This window comes from Thunnus thynnus, chromosome 19 (genome assembly GCF_963924715.1).
Source record: "Thunnus thynnus chromosome 19, fThuThy2.1, whole genome shotgun sequence".
NCBI lineage: Eukaryota > Metazoa > Chordata > Actinopteri > Scombriformes > Scombridae > Thunnus > Thunnus thynnus.
The window spans coordinates 13,388,029-13,406,452 of record NC_089535.1 but is presented as its reverse complement, the minus strand read 5'-3'; the positions used below and the strand labels follow the sequence as shown (position 1 = coordinate 13,406,452).

The 18,424-nt window shown below is 37.1% G+C and overlaps 1 protein-coding gene across 1 annotated transcript; it reads right to left on the bottom strand.

Moving 5' to 3' along the window:
• Positions 1-6,919: 6,919 nt before the first annotated feature.
• Positions 6,920-7,913, bottom strand: cmlc1 (cardiac myosin light chain-1). Its single transcript, XM_067574863.1, has one exon. It carries the CDS (start codon positions 7,812-7,814, stop codon positions 7,188-7,190), a length of 627 nt encoding a protein of 208 aa, XP_067430964.1. The 5' UTR covers positions 7,815-7,913; the 3' UTR covers positions 6,920-7,187.
• Between the last annotated feature and the right edge of the window lie 10,511 nt (positions 7,914-18,424).

Below are 18,424 nucleotides of genomic sequence, written 5' to 3'. Positions count from 1 at the left end.
CACACACATACAAACATTGAAAATTGAAAAAGATCCATGCATTTTTTTTTTTCCTGAAACTTAAAAATATATTAATCCACATTTACATACATGATGACTGTTGGAGAGGCATAATTCATCTATATGCAATTGTTCAAAATAAGTCAAAGCACCTTGAAAACTTGTGGATTTCTCTCATATGTGGATAATAATGTAATAATTTTTATACCAATAAGCTGAAAAAAAAATCTCAAGCAATTACAGTTTAGTGATTATGCCAAAAAATTACAACTTTTCACGCATGAAATGACTTCAGTATTGCCCTAATAAAGGTCTAATTAGTGCTGAAAGATACATTATATTGTATGAAGTTAGTTAAGCGTGAACATAACATTTGAAACTTGCTTTTGGATGTGTAATACCAGTTAGTTTTCACCATTTTCTACAAATATAAATCTCCTTATGCAGCCACTTTACTGTATTTGCACAGTACATGTGTATCATGAGACCAAGAGAATCATATGGTTGAACCCTTTCTCAGTCTGTCCTTTCACTCTCTACAGCATGCTATCAAATAATTATATACAAAAATAACAAGAATGAAAATTATGGAATAATAAAGACATATGAAAAATAAACAAACTTTGATGAAATATTTTGAAAAGTAAACTTTATACATTTAAAGTCAGACATGTAGGTTTGTGTCTTATTTTGTTTGTTTCCATCTAATAGGAGTCATTGAGGTTTGAAGTTCCAGCATAACTGTCAGCATGACTCCTTGTTGAGGTGCACAGACAACAGAAAAATAATAGCCTCATGCAGCTGAGGATGGCAAAGGAGATATCGCTCAGGTTTAGGCAAGGGCTCACCTTCCCTATGGGCAGGCATGGTACTGGCAGAAAAAAACTTTGTCCTCGCTAAGAAATTATTTTTTTATATATAGGCCAGTCAGTATAATAAATGTCAAATGAAGGTTTTTTTTCTTTTTAGGTGAAACACAGCTTAGTGGTAACAGGTGCTAGGGCTTGATTTACCTATTATAATCTTGTTTCGACTTTGTGTATTCTGTAGTGTTCTTGGAGTCAAATAAGGAGACAAATTAACAGTTTCCTCTCTGGAATTCAATAGTTAACTTAAGAACTTTTAATAAGACAAATTAGATTGATTATCATGTTCTCTGTTGCCTCTCAACATCCTTTAATGCAATGAGACACCCTAATTAAGACATATTTTAGGAAAGCATTAGGGAAATTGGGTGAGAATTCCAAAACAAAATGCAATCTATGAAACAGAGAAAAATCACTGCCCCAGCTTTGAAGTTCTTATAGAATTATAGATATTCATGCACTGCTGGTTAAAATCAAACCTTGACCTGTGAAAGCAGAATAAGTCAAATACCTAGTCGCCAAAAGCAAGTTATTTTTATCACCAAATATACAGTATATTGTTTCACATAACTACTGTATAGGGCATTTAAATGTTTACTGCATGAATTGTATTTTTCAACATGAACACCATACAGACAACCGACAGACAACCGTGTAATCTTTTAATTCAAGTTAAAACATGACAAAGGTAATTAGCTAATAATTCACTTCCAGACCCTGTGGGGGGCCAGTGGGATAAATTGTGTTTTTCAATAATTTACTTAAATTTTTTTTGCACTAAGGGAAACCGTTTCCATTGTAAGAGAACATATTATAATCCAACTGCAGTTTATTTTCATTTTCAGTTAAACTATATGAAACAAAAAAGATTTCTACAGCCCCCTTAGAGGATACTTACAGTTTCATTCAACTGCCAAACAGATATATCATATCATATTACATTTAAGATTAACTGTATTTCTTTGTGACAAATTGTCTCTCTCTGTATACTAATATCAGAAGCAATTTTACAATGCTGAAGCTCCTGGCCTTGATTTCTCTCAAACAGATCAGTTTAAATAATAAAGACTCATATGTGTGAAAGAGGTGAGATGAAGTGAGAGCAGACACTCCTCATTATTACCCTTGGAGATGCATCTACTGTAATCTGGCTTCTATGCTGCACAAGGTGAAAACGTATTGATCCCTGGACACAGTGTGTGTTGAATGAACAGTAATGAAAGCAGCAGTGAAGACAAAGCCTGTTTATTATATAGAGGATTTGTCTGCAGAATGCTATAAAGGACATTGTACTGTACAAAAGAGCCACAAACTGTGTTGACCATGTGAATCATCTGTTATGATGAAAATGTAACTCATTAACTCAACAATGTGTGTTTCGTATCAATCCTATATATAAAAATAAATGTCAAGACACAAATTCCTTCAAATTTTTGTTCATCTTCACACTGATTTTCAAACGGTGATCCCAGATTCCAGGTTGTTACTATTATGAATATTTAGACAGGTGGTACCATAAAAGCTACTAAATTCATAAGTAACACATTTTTCATCTCCCCTCTGCTACTGACACACTATTTATAACCTTCAATGATATGGTTTAAAAATGGAAAACTGCAACAAATAATTATAAAATGTTTAATTGATGTGCTTAACACCTTGATTTTGCATGCAGTTACCCCAGGAGAATACCAGATGTTTGATTAATCCACCTAATTGTTGTGTTTCAAGAGCTCATAAGCTTCAGGAGCAAATACCACTATAATTTATGGACAAAATTAGCCTAAACCAAGGAAGTGGTGCATTACACATCCTAGCTGTAATTTCTTTTAAGCACAGCATCAGTGTGATTACTTAACAGTCATCAGTCAACAGGACACATGCACACTAATGTCATTAGTGCTAACAAGCTAGCGGTGTTGTGCATCGCAATGACAAAATCAGAAGGGTAATGGTAATCTGCAACATGACTTTGTTGAATGGAGGAGCAGGGATTCTATTTTTGAAAGCTACCTCAAGGGAATTATTTGATGGTGCTCGCATCAAAAATAGTTAACTATATTGATTTCTTATTACTTTCATTTGCAAGTGAAGACAAAAACAGTGTAAATGTTTTGTCATTGAAATGCCAGCCAAAAGAAGACTGCAAATCACCAGTGTGACCTGTAAGTTTAGATGAAAAGTTTAGACAATTGGCTCAGGTGGATCTGAAAGGTAAATATGTTGTTTAATGCAATCACACAAGTGTCTACAGTAAGGTAAAAGGATTCTTGCAATGGAAAATGTCAAAGAGTTGATATGGTTTGGAGCTTGTAGGTTGGAGATTACTTCTTTTCATCATGTACAAAGGATCTTTGTTCACATAATGTCAGGCCTTATTCACCATGATGAGAGCTGCTTTTCTAATTCAAAATCCAGTCTGACTTCTTAGCAAATGAAATGAGTTCATATATTCTCAATACAGAGTGGTGAATTGGTTACTTCCTGTGAAAAATGATAGGCTGCCGACAAATGATGCTGGCTGATCTTGACCTTGGCACACCTTCTGTGACTCCCGATTGTTTTATAATCAAGATTGTCATTTATCTTTGTCATTACTCTCCTGGTAATGTGTAACTGCTGAGTTAAAAAGTGTTAAACTGGACATGCTATGTGGAAATCTTTGCCTAAACCCTGTGCCAGGCTGTACTCATATTGCAGGCAAAAACGATAAATGTCTATTTCCCTATTGCTATTACTAATGGATGCACAAGTGACAATCTACAGCTTATGGAAGCTTTACATTTCTCTCATTATCTCTCCATAAAAAATGCTTTCCCACAATGGAATATGATCCATTTCTGGCAGGAGAAAAACAACACTGACAAAACCAGTACAGAAAATTAAAATTCAAGGTAAAAGACAACTCATTACACAGTTTGACTGCCAAAAATAAGGTGCAGTGCAAGATCGCTACAGCAATAACTGCTTGGCACCACACAATGCATGTTGCCCTTGGCAAAATATGAGAATCTCACAAATTACCAAAAGAAAATACTGCCATTTGATATTTCTGTGTGAGTGTGTGTGCACTGTGGTCTTTTATGCTACCACCTGGGCTGCTAGAGCCATGCAGAGAACAGTTTGTGCATGTGACATTTTAATATAATGCACTCTAAAACAACAACAACAGCAAAAAATATGTCTATGAAAATTACAGTAGAGGCATCACCTCTCTGACACACTCAATAAATATTTAACATGTTGTGTCTACCTTTTGGACAGGGAATGCTCTGCACAACTAAAATTAAAACTTATGTACACAAGCTGGTGGATCCTCTCAGCCAAGAGCTCCACATATTTGACAAAGGACTTCAAAGCTAACAGCTGCTGATTAATCGCGATGTGATGTGCGTCTAAATTCCTGGCTTGCTCTCAACTGGGTATGGAGCTGGATGCCCAGTGCACTTACAACCTCCTTTGCATGTACTTGACAGCTGCATAGAGTAAGTGCCACTTCTACTTATTTAGCAGCATCTTTCTACTCCTCTTACAGTATGCTAAAAATAGCTCCCAAACACAATGTTTTTAAAGTGGTTCTATCACACTTTGAAGTTCAATTGTTAATTATTGGTAAAATAAGTCAGGGTAATGGTTTATTTTGTTTCATGGTTTTATTGTATATTCTATATATATGTGCAAAATATATACATATATAGTATGACTCCCCTTTACACTGTCATTTGCATATTACAATGTAATATTGAGCCTTCAAAAAGGGTAAAGAATGTCCAGACATAACTATTTAACACTACTTCAACCTAGCTAAGCCACCCTCAGTGACTGCAATTCAGCAATCCCTGCAAAAAAAAAAAAGTATATATATATATATATATATATGTATATATATAATTCCCCCCCCCCCCCCCCCCCCCAGCAGTACTGTATTCAGAAAACTATTTGACTCTCGGTTGTTTTATAAGTTGCATAGATCCTTTAAACTCCAAATTCCAAACTACACGATCAACTTTGTAAGGTTTTTTAAAGCTCCATGTATGATTTGGTCATACAGTAAGCAATTTCTTGAAGTGTTTCCAGTGATGTCAGCGCCACCGTGAATGAACACCCCACTCTGCAGCTTTTTTCAACTTTCACTCACTTTCAGTTCACTGGTCTGTGTGGATGAGTTCAAACAGCTTGCACCAAACCTTATATAAATCATGGCCAGTTGTTTCCAATACATGAACTCACACAAGCCAAATGTATGCTACCTACTCAGCGCAAAATGATGACAAGCCAAATTGCACAAGTGACTGTTGAAAAAAGCTGAACACAGCAATCTTTAAGACAAAGGTTTTTTACTCAGGGAATGGTGGAACTAACCAGGGTTAATACTGGATTTAAATTCAACAGGTATCCAGATAGATGATAATTGTTATACTATAATGTACTTGTTCCTGTGTCTGCTGAATGTGAAAGTATGGGCAATTGATTGCCAAAGTTAGCCATGAAAACTTTATAAGTCAATTGTACATCAGCGCTTGTTGCTGTGAATTTGTTTTGGCTCTTGTTTTGCCCCCTAGTGGTGAATGATGGCTTAATGCATCTTTTACAACTTTCCATATAGTGGGGAGGATGCAGCAGTTTAGAAATACTGCTATTCAATGTTGTTTAAAGCAATGAGACATTGGTAGAAGATATAAGAGACATAAATTGAAGTAGTGCAGTGAACTTTGTTCTGCCCTAACAGTCAAGAACAAGACTAAGCATCTACAGCAAGGCCAGCGGGTGTCTGTGAGGCTGTACTGAGGCACAGCGTTCATTCATTGAGTTCCTCTTCGTACCATATGTATTTGTACAAAATTTCATAGCTATTCATTCAGTAGTTGGCGAGATATTTCAGTCTGGACCAAAATTGTGGACAGGCAGATAAATCATGTATATAGTTAATATACATTAATATGTATTATAATGTATATAGTTTAAGATACTGTTTACCATTGAAGATCCAAATGTAGTGACTCCCCTTCATGGCTTTAGAGTCAATCCCAGAGTTAAGGTTATAATCTCTGATCTTAATGACAAGACTAAACATCTAGCTATACTAGCGACTCCATTAGGCTTTAATGGTCACATCAGCATGCTAAAATGCTCACAATGATAATGCTAGCATGTTGATGTTTAGCAGGTATAATGTTTACCATGTTCAGTGTGTTGGTTTAGTGTGTTAGCATGGAAACATTTGCTAATTAGCACTAAACGCCTAAACTCAAAGTACAGCTAAGCAGGCATTTGGTCACAAACCTAAAAGTATTGGACAGAACGGAATTTTGACCAGATGGTGGCGCTGGATGAAAAATCAGGAGTTCAAAGTTGTTACAATTCATCCTCTGGAGACCATGATGGTATGTACCAAATCTCACAGCAATCCATCCCATAGTTGTCAAGATATTTTAATAAAGAACAAAATAGTCAATCTCATGGTGGCACTAGAGGAAAAGTCAGAGGATAACCAAAGTCGCTGAATATCTTGTAAATTTCACAGCAGTCCATCTAATATATGCCACTAGCCTTGCTAAAATCTTGAGACTTATGCATATTATTCATGCGCTGTGTACCAATTATTACCGTGTTAGTGTAAAATTTTAGCTTTAAAAATCCAGCACAAATCATTCTCTCAGGCTCTGCAATACAGATGAGTGGGCCTGTCCTTGCAACACCTGTCTTGTGGTTGTCAAAGTGAACCAGGTGCGTGTCCATGTTTGTGTGTGTGTCCAGAATGTGGGAGTATATCTTGATCCACAGCAGCTGCCCCTCAAGCACAATGACAAGAATGCTCTTTGTGTGTTCTTGTCTCTTTTAAAGTGGAATAGAATAAAATCTGTTCTATTTTCAGAGGGAGCCAAATCCTATTTGTTTTCCTTTTCTGTCCCAACAATACATTTTCCCTAATCACATTAACACAGTTGATGTGAAAAGTTGAATAGACATAAAATGAATGCTTTTATCAGCATAAATACATTTTCTTTTTGAATTTAAATGTTGGATTTACTGAAATGACATGTGAGAAGCAGTTTGTAATCATATTTCCTTTATTAATGGAGTTTTCATTATGGTTGTCCATATTATCTCATTGGCATTTCATTATATTTCAGAATGTTTATTAAAAAGAACTAATCATAGGTCTTGCGGCCAGCATTTCTCACTGAACATTAACCACTGCTCTTCACTGCATAAAAATAATGCCACTGACTAAGTGACATGCTCACCTCTAAATGGACAAGGGTCTAGAAAATGGAGAAAACAGAGGTAAAATTAAGTCTTTATGGTTAAATGTCCTGTTCATCCAGAGAGAATATGCTTTACAAAGGAGGCATAGTTGATACACCCATTGGCATCCTCCTGTCCAGCCATCAGTCTGTCCACTTCATCCTCTGTCATCCTCTCTCCCAGTGTTGCCAGCACATGACGCAGCTCTGCTCCCATGATGGTGCCATTGCCTTCCTTGTCAAAAACCCTGAGACCCTCCACAAAATCCTCAAAGTTGCCCTGATCTTTTGCACGGGAGATATGTTGCAGCATTGGCAAGAAGGTCTCAAAGTCTACCATTTTAGTGCCCATGTCCTCTGGCCGTGGTTTTCCAAGCACTTTCAGCACATCTGCATTGGTAGGGTTCTGGCCCAGAGCTCTCATCACATCTCCACACTGGGCATATGTGATCTTCATTTCTCCTTTCGGTGTGCGGTCGAATAAGGTGAAGGCCTCCTTGAACTCCTCAATCTGGTCAGCAGAGTACTCAAGAGAGATGCTTTTGGGGTCAAACTCAGGTTCCTTGGGACGCTCAGGCAGTGACTCTGGAGGTGGAGCTGGCTTAGCAGCTGGTGCTGGCTTAGCAGCTGGAGCTGCATCTTTCTTAGGCTCTGGCTTTTTGGGCTCAGGTTTCTTTGGTTCAATCTTCTTTGGTGCCATGTTGCTAAGGTATTCAGAGGTGAGCTGGTACTTGCTGAGAAAAAAGAAAGAGTCTGAAGGGATTGAAAGTGATTCCCGAGCACAGTGGGCCACGTTCTCTTCCTTTATATATGCTTTGTCTAGGGAGCCAGATTGCAATTTCCAACAGCACACTATAAAAGGAAGAAATCCAAAATAGATCCTCATAGCAAGTGATGTCAACATTAAGTATTGTTCTCAGCTGCTGTCATCTAGCCGACAGGGCTATTTGCTGTCATTAGCAAGGGTCCAGTTGCATTAGGCTGAAAATGTTCTGTCTCTCTGATGGACAAAGGGATCAGTGCACAGACAATGTATCAGCCCACAAGGGAGAGGGAGAGGGACCAAAATAACTTTGCTCGCTAACTGTTGAAAGTCTGGGAATCACTGCTTTCTGGAACAATACTATTCTTTTTTTCCAGATCATTGTTCTAGCAAACTCAAAAGTGGTTATGCTATATTACAGCCTGTAATTTATAGGGTAATTTTGGTGTATAAATCAGGTACCGAAAAAAAAACAAAAAAACTTTGTTAATCACTTGTAAATTGTTACAAGGGAGTGACAATTGGGTATTTTGGATGAAAGGAGATATAAATTATACTCTTTAAGTATTGTGATAAATACTGGGTACAGTACAAAACTGAAGTTTTTGATCGTTTGTTGTTGTAAATTTCCTAATTAAAGAGGAAAAAGGCTGCACAAAATCCTTTTTTTATTGAACTACACCCATTACTACTGTGAGCTAGCATTTGATTTCTCCCACATTTAATCTCTCCCTCATTATTCCAAGATTTGTATTTCTGCTTTTGTTATTTCTTTTTCCTTTTCTGTATGTGCTTTGCCATTTGCAGCTGTTTCTGTTTGGGAGCAAATTTTCCTTCATTTTTTTTTCACTTTGTGTTTTAGTATTTGTTGCATTTCTCTCATTGTTTTTGTGTTCACGTTTGCATGGGTTTCAATTTCCTTTCTCTTAATGTTGTTTGTGTTTTAGTATTTGTTGCTTCTTCTTTTATTTGGAGGTAATTTCTCTTCATGTTTGTGTTTTCACTATTGTATGTGTTCTACAATTTGAAGCGTTTATGATTTGGAGCACATTCTCTTAAGGTTTCTGCTTTCTGATGTGTTTTGTCGTTAGGGGCCATTGTAAATAATCCTCCATCTGAGTCGAGATTTTCCTAAAGCCCCTTTTGTTACCTTATTGTGACCCCCAGTTTTGGTAGAATATTCCAACTGTAAATTATGTGATACCAGTGATTCCACAGAATGTCAGTGTTGTTAACACCATTTTCTTCAACTTCAATAACATTGTTCTCCTTAGGTACAGTATTTACAAAAGGGCCAGATTTACTGAGGCTTTTGCACCTGTTTTGCAGGTACAGATGTAAAGCATTCTGCCCCAAACTCATACAATGTATTTGTCAAACATACGTACCCGGCTATAGTTGCAGTTTGTGTATAATTGTACAAATGTTTGTGAAGTGCACCTCTCTCCTCCATGCATATGAATTTAAGAGTGGATAATTTATTTCTCTTTCCTTATAAAATGCCCAATTATAACTCTCTTACTTCCTATAATCTTGTTTCACCGGACCTATATTAGCAGTACCAGTAGAAACCAGTAAGTATTTTATTGCTACCTGAATTATACAACAACATTACACTGTAAACAGCAGGCTGTATTAAAAAGCAATAATAAGAGGAGGGCATCCTCTTGTGACAAAAAGGCGATAGGGCTTGGGGGAAATTAATTAAATCTGCTTTGGTATTAATGCTATCAGGTTATACTTTTTAAGAGACAAAGTCTGCCAAACCCTTTTCAAAGAGAGATGTGTTTGGATAGTATGAGCAGCAATGCTCAATGATACGTTAAGGGTTTTTGGCAATTTCTCATTTCCCAGGATAAATGATAGCTTGCATTTTCCCTCCTGTCATGGAGTAGCTTAGAGTGTTCCACGATATTTAGGAACCTGGCAAGCTCTCAGTGATCCTAAAGGGACTCTTAATTACTACTTTATTAAAGGCAAATGTACTGGAAAGGTCAACCAGTTAAGCCCATAAATGTTAAAAATACATTCAGTGCCAGAATCCATTATTAGACAATAAATACAGTATGTATGAGGTCAGCTGCAGGCACCAAATTAGAGCCATTAAGTTATTTTCTAATTATATCTAGATGATTTCAGATTTTTTAAAGTCAAAAATACCATGTTTTTTTCAATTCACTTACATTTATTATTTATAAATTACAGCAAATCACATTGCTTTAACCAAAAACAGTAGGTATTCAGCCTTTTTACTGGCAGCATCCTCTGTCACTTAAATGTTACTTTTATCTATGTGTTCCTATACCCAACTCTATGTATAGTATGATTTACAGTGTAACAAGGTGAAAGCAAGTAAGGCAATTCCATTATGTGTCCAGTTTATAAACACACATTATGTCAATTGGCTTTATGTAGATTACTGCTCTGTAATTCCCTTCAGTGAATGATAAATTAAAAAAAACCTTAATTTCATTTATGGGAGAGAGGGTATATTATGTAGGATGTGCACTTCTGTTCCACAATTTCAATCACAGCAACTTTAATTGTATGTATGCATCACAGTTTATCAACTCTGTTTAGGACAACTAAAGCCTGTCATGCCATAATCACATTTACCCTTCTCTATCTTCACGCTGGTCCTCCTTGATCTGTCAATCTAGAGCTGGAAGTCCTTGGACAGCGTAGTTTAAGTGTGCAGATGTGTGTGTGTGTGTCTGTCCTTACCCTGAGATTATTATCTCCCTTCTCTTTGCTTTTGAGGTCACATGGCTAGTAAAACTGGCAGCTAATTTGTCGTCTTTTGATGTGTATGTGTATGTGGGTGTTGTTTATGTCAGATGGAAACAAAGAGGAGTGAGACCTGCAAGTGAGGCCAAATGGAATATTATAAATGCAATATATCTAAGATTCCAAGTATTTCCCTCATTTTTTAATAAAAAGAAGTGATGAAATGGTTCAGTGTTTCACCTCATTTGCTATCTTCTTCACTTGGATGGGTTACTTACTGATAATGATAATTGTCATATCAGCCACCAAAAGGTTCAAAATTTAATCCATATACATCAATCATACCTGCTTTCAAAATATTACCTCCTGCTATGATCGATTTAATCTCACATTCATGGTAACCTCAAGGTTAAGGCTTCTGTTAAAGAAGGTTAGCATCTTTAAACTCCAGCAGACTTGTTATTGTTCCTATTTTCTGTCAAATGTCCCTTCAAACAAGGCTTCAATCACTATTGCAATGATTGAACCAGTCGATTACTGCTTTCTGCATTTGAAGCCAAACAAGTGGTAATTTTGTTGGTCCCTATGATCTTTGAAGAGCTGTCAGCTGTCTGTACATGTTGAACAGAACCGTTTTCTGATCTCAGATCTTCAAAAAAACCTTATAAATTGATTTTGTCCAAGTTTTACTTGTGTTGTTCCACATTACTAATTACTGACTATGTTCTCTTGTTATGATCAGGTTTTTGTGATTTTACTTATTCAGACAGAAACTCGGTACCCTTCCACCCACTCCAAGTTTCTGATCACGGTCTGCACACGCACGTCTTCAACTTGAGTGATGTAGAGTTAATTATAAAAAAATACAATATGGTGATAACATAATTTTGTATATGGAACAAGTGAAAGTCTGATACCAGTCAAAATTTTAAATGTTGTTGAATATTTATTGTCTCTCTTGTGTTTCATAACTGGCAATGAGATGAAGAAGCCAAATCCACGAGTGACAGACAGACAGACAGTATTAAAATGCGTGTCCAGGCAGGCATAAACCAAATCAGTTTCTTTTAATTCATAGATATGACATAGACTCATGTCAATGATTTGACAACTCGACTGTGCAGAAAACAGGCAGGAATCATGAAAGAATATATACAGCTGTCTTTGGAAAGTGAAATAGCAGTATTCCAAAATGTATGGTACTTTTGTTTATCTATGCTCTGTTGTATCAACATTCATCCATTTTCTATACCAATTCCACATTCATTTTTGTCCAACTGCTTCCATTTTCTAAACTGCTTATCATGTGCAGCATTGTAGGGGACTGAGCCTATCCCAACACTCTGGAAATGTTGCCAGTCCATGACAGTGATCATAAACCTACATGACATTATAATCAAGTATAGTGATATGATTTAAACCAGGATATGCACAATAATAGTGTGTTCAGAAACATTCACCACTCTGTCTCTCTCAGACGCAGCCCACTCAAACATGACATCCAACCTGATAAAAGTCCAGTCTTGCATTCCTTACTGAATATTGATATGCTTAATGCTAAGGTAATCTATATAAATTGGTATTGTTACCATGGTACTCTCAGGCCTACAGTGTAACTAATAAGGATTCTTCTTAATTGAGTTATGATATTGATGTACATGTGTCACTCTGATATTCAATAAGTTGGATTGTGGGTTATCCTTATTTTTAAAGCTGCACTAATCAATATTTTTTACATGTACAATGAGTCAGATCATTTGAAAGGGACTTCTCATGGTGGTGAACCCACAGAACATCATTACTGAATCTACAAGCTCTATAGACCTCTGTAGCCTCTTGTAGTTCATTGTGTTGGTTTTTATGACCCACAAATTCCACTTTCATCTACCAAGTTTACAGCTGGTCAACTCAAAAAGAAAATACAATAAAAGGTGATTTTGTCAGGGCTGTGTGTTGGTCAGTTTGTGATTGAGTTCTTCTGCACCTAACTGGTCAAAAAGCTTTAAAAGCATCTTCAAAGATGATAGAGGTCTTTTTTTTTCTTCTTTCTTCTCTTGAACAATATAAATTGTAATCAGTATAGCTGTCTGTACTCAAAGCTATACTGAGATGTTTTTGAGCAAATCCCTACCTAAAGTCAGTCATTCCCTTTTAACTCCTCTGGGTAACTTCTTCCCTCTAAATGCATGTGTGGGTGAGTGTGTGCATGGAGGCGTGTGTTTTGTGGAGGTCTTCAGAGTGTTTGTTTATATCTGTGTGACCAGGCGAAGAGAGGGTGGGCAAAGACAGCAAGCCCTTAATCCCTGAGATAACATTGGGAATGAGGGCAGGCAGACCACTGGTCTGGACAGGGCTAATAAAAGAGAGTGATCGAGACAACGGTTACATTCCTCCTATAGCCGCAGCAGGGTCTGAGTCAGACTTTAAAGATTCTGTGTTTTGTTAACTGGCTAAAAAGAGAAACTGCCCTAAGCCCTTTCTTTCCTTTGGAGCCCTATTGACTGTGTTGTATATGGAATTATTCCACTCACCTCATATAATGAACAGGATGGGAAAAGTACAGATTCTCCTTTGTGTGAGAGAAAAAAAACAAAACATCAACAACTATATATAAATCCAACACATCTGTGGCTCCATAAGAAGAGCCAGCTACTGTATTTCAACATTTATGTCTTGCTAATAATTATGTTGAAAAGAACTATAAACACCTCACAGCTGTCCATCAAGATTCTATTATTTGTTGACAGTGAGGTATGTAAAGCCTAAATATTAATGGTCCCCCCCTCTACAGCTGCCACTCCCAAGAACGGGGCTTTTCATAGCAACTTCCAAAGAGATATAGTGCTTGTTTGAATTGGCTAATCTCAAATAGGAATTACATTGTGTATTTTATGCTGCCCTATAGAGTGTGGTGATCAGCCACACAAAACTTTTTCTTATGAGTCCAGTAATAATATTGCGTTGTTATAATGGAATGACTGTTGCAGGAACCAGCTTGCAGACATCTGTGTAAACAATTTAATTAAGACCATGTTTGATGAATTGTAGCTGGTGAAGGCATTGCCTGTTCTAATACTTCAGTTTCTTAATTACACCAGACATCCATGTGTTCATTCTCTTTGCCCACCCCGTACTCTTTCCCCCCACTTACAATGATAGAAATTGAAAAACTACAAAAGGGAAAGTGCATTTCACACTCTACTGAAGCAAAGCAAGCAATTTGAAATTAATCAAAACACAATAAGTTTACAACATGATAAAGAGGTGCTGTATATGAAATGAGGAGAGTCAATTTGTGATACTCAGCCCTCTGTTTTATATTATGACATTAAAAATAGTTGTGGCCAAGAATACAATTTTACATTAGACCTTTGAAATGTACATTATAAAACACATAAGTCTGAATATAAAGTCTAAAGTCAAAGTTATTCTTTTTGAATAAATGGAATTAGCAAATACTCTTTGGACAATGAATTAACACACTATACATGTCTCTGTAAAAAAAGCCCTTAAGGTAACAGAATTGTGTCTTTCATTCAGACAGTTATATATATAGACGTGACCTTTGTCATTAAAGAAAAGGTACACCATCAGTGAAGCCAAGCATTGAATGTCAGCACACGTAATAACAATAGCACTGACTTAACCCAGTGAACCTTGAATCAGAGAGGGGCACCTTTTCATGCTCAGGGTTGGATTACTGTATGATATGTGATTCAGACAATCAGTGTACCTTGTTTTGAGTTTTGAGATACTAGTCATAGCCAAGCCTAGTTCAAAAATCAAGTTTAATTATATTCATGTATCCCAATTAGATTAGGCTAAAGAACACTTAACTAAAAATAGAAAATTAATTTTGTTGATATTACAGATGTGGTCTGAAATATATAGACTCTCATAATATAAATGTATACCAATAGGATTACTGTTGTGCTTTTGAAATGTTCACATTGCTTGTTGATTTTCTTTGTAGCTATGATAGATTTAATCCCCTATAAAGGTTAGCTTTTTTAAATAACCTCTTTCACAAAAACTCTATGTAAATGGTAACTAAATGTCAAGATGAACTTCAGAAGTTTATATGATCCTTTGCACTCTATCAGTTTTAAGTCTATATTAGTTTGGCATCAATTGTATGTAGAATGTACCCATGTATGCAGCAAACAATAGCTGGGAGATCATAGTGCACAACTGCCACATGCCCCTTACTAGGAATGAGCACTATGCCTCCTTCCCACAAGCTTGGCTTGGAACTGACGGGGAGATTAGGGAAGTTTCCAAGCTATTCATACCCCCCCTATTCTCTACAGAGTACTTGGCTTGGAGGCAGAATCCTCTTCTGTTCAGCTGGACTGGTCTATTTCCGATGTGCCTCTGATGCCGTGTTTGGAGCGTGCCTCTGAATGGCTTGTACCTGTTTATCCCAGCAGCACACAGGCTTATGAGATGTTTTCCTCAAAGCTTACCAGGTGCTTTTCTCAGCTGGAATGCCTGTATGTTTAATTCAGACCCTTAATCCTGGCAAAAGTGGACCAAACATGTCTTCAGAGTGCTTTCACTATCTATCAGAGAAATATGGACTCTAAAACTTTACCTTTTTTGCATCTCCTCCAAGTTTGTCTGTTTACTCCACTCCACAAAGTAAACTTTGCCTGTACTCACAAGTGACAACTTGTGACAAACCAGAGGAGATCACATAAACATTACATGGATCAGAATACACTTTGATGCACAAAAGAGATTTACATAGAGCCATAAGACATCTGCAACAGCTAGCATTCTTCATTATACAGATGCTTCATTGAGACACACACACACACACACACACACACACACACACACACAAAAGCAGCTCAAAAAAAAAAAAAAAAAAAAAACACTTCCAGTAGCCATACAGAGTTGGTTTGGCATCTGATGAAGTACTGACATGATGCATAATATGGCTACTATGGCAATTATATCCGGGTATGTTCAGTCCATATTTCACACCCCAACTGGGCTCCAGCTGTTATGCTACATGTGGGTGACATGGGTCAGTGTTAAGACAACTTAAACCTTTTTTGCTAGCATGTCATTAGTTTGACATGTTTACTTGTGACAGATTTGGCTTTATGCCAGTATATTTTTTTCTGCAAAGAGCTCTTGTTTACTAACAAGCAGCATTTTTTCAGCAGTGTGCTGAATTCAGCACATCTTCATACTGCAATGTTCTATTTCTTATTCCCATTTCATTCAAGCTAATATCTTACTTTGGTTTTTTGTGAGTGTACAGTTTGATGCTTTCTTGAGGACTCCAAGAATGGCTGTAAATGTAAATAGGGACTGGCTCGAGCTTGTTCTTTTTTCATCTATTTTAGCATAATAAGTAGTGGAAGTATAACAAAAGTTGGGAGATATAGAAAATAAAGATTAAAGATTAAATTAACATCAACAATAAACATCATATCTCAATGATGTTTATTACTGATTCACTGATTGAGATTTTAATCTCTTTTAATCTCATTCTGGGCACTACCCTGTGATGAGGTAACACCTTTGTGAAATTACCTTCTTATCTGTAAATCAGGGGCTTGAAAAGTCTTTTTCCAGACAAAGCTTATTTGTACTCAGAAGAAAATAAATGCCAGACATGACTGCTGTGAACTGAAATACAGAAGTTACTGATCATATACGTTAAATGATACAATAGATAAGTGAGCAATGACGTGGGAAATAGTTGGATTATTGATTTGATCAACAAAACAGAATACAGTTGTGTAAAGTACTACTAAAATAGGACAAAGAATATTAAACATCAGCTATGAACATTAATTGGTAACAATTAATATTGAAATACACAAAATAAAATTGGACACAATAACTTTACTCTCTCTCAGCTGAAAGCTCCCCATTGACAGTCAATGCTGCTGGTGCTGGTCCTTCTCAAACCACCACGTCTGGTGAGGCATACACAATGAGACCGAGTCAGTTGCTGGGCAACAGAAGAAGCAATAGTGTACACAGGCAGGTCTCTGACAAATCCAGGGCTTCATCCAACAAGGCCAGTGACTCTGTTCAGCTGTAGGTGTGACCACAGAGCAGGATGGAAGATTTGTGTGCTTTCATAGCGGCAAGAATATTTAGTGGACTGGCTAATTCCATTGAGAAAATAAGTGGAGCGACGCTTCTGATTTTTGATTCTTCTCAATTAGCTATAACACCAAGTTTATCCCATGTGGCCAAGGCATATCCTTTCAACTGACCATCCACTTAGAGCCCAGTTCTGCTTAACGTTTCTTCCTGTTAAAGGGGAGTTTTTCCTCGTTGCTGTCGCCAAGTGCTTGTTCACGGGGAATCTTGGGTCTTTGTAAATTAAAGAGTACAGTCTATACCTACTCTATGTGAAAAGTGCCCTGATATTGTTGTGATTTGGTGCTATATAAATAAAACTGACTTGACTTTTTTGCAGTGAGATGTACAGTAGAAACACTACAAACACTACAAATTTGTCCCTAAATGTTTCAAACTGCCTGTTAAGACCAAAGCATGGAATTAGCAGTACATAGCAACAACATGAAGATGAGGAAAAAAAAAAAATCAGTTTCCTTTATTTAGAAGAAATATGTCAAGCTGAACACAGGAGGACCTAAATGCAGACACCAAGGCTCAACATTAAAAAGAAAGGGGCTTTAATAATCCAAAAACAGGCTTATAGGTCAGTAACAGCAAGGCAAAAGGTCTAAACCACAGGTAAGGCAGAAACAGGTATCAGCAGGAACATGATAACAGGATACAGGTACAGACCGGGATCAGGTACAGGTGGCTGGAGCCACAAGTAGACAACATGCAACAATGACAGGGTCTGGCAGGGAATGGATAGCAGAGGTATATAAGCTGCTGGGGCTGATGAGGTAATGAGCAACAGGTAAGGATAATTGGGGAGCGGAAACAGATGAGCAGATGGGTTTAGGAACACGGCAAGAAAGTCTGGGGGTATCGGCTAGACAGGTAGAGAATAGCAAAACCAAGGGAAGAGAGTGTGGGACTTAAGGCTGGGATAGGGGCAGAATGAGCTAAGGAAACAAAACAGAACAATGGCAGGAATCATGACAAAATATATACAGCTGTTTTTGGAAAGTGAGATAGCAGTGTATGAGAATGTATGGTATTTTTGTTTATCTATGCTCTGTTGCCTCTGATCACACAGTGTTAACATTCATTCATTTTCTGTGTCAATCCCACTTTCATTTTTGTCAAACTGCTTCCATTTTCTAAACTGCTTATCGTGTGCAGCGTTGTGGAGGACTAGGCCTATCCCAACACTCTGGAAATGTTGCCACTCCATTAAAGGACTAACCGACATAGACAGAGAAAACACTGCACCTCACTCCTGTGTGCAATTTAGAGGTTTACAAATCACCTAACATGCATGTTTTGTTTTTTTTGGGGGGGTAAGGGAGGAAAGTACAGTGCCCAGAGAAAACCCATGCAGACACATGGAGAAAATGCAAAATCCAACATTTATATCAGAAAATTATGTGTGACAAATATTAGATTTCTTCCAAAAAGTGGTCACTTGAGTTTAGTTACTGACTCTCCTGTGTTCAAGAGGCATTCCAGGGCAGTAATTGAGTTGTGTGTGTTGGGTGTTACACTGCTTTTGATTTTTTTTTTTTGTATTCCCCTGTACTTGCTAACTTGTTCAAACTGGAAAAAAGGAAAACAGGCTGTTTTATATCTGTGTGGTTTGTTTAAGTGCTGGCATCCTCAAGTCATCCTAAAACGAGTGCCCAACACCACCACATTTATATTTAAAACACGTTAAAAGTATAAAATGGATT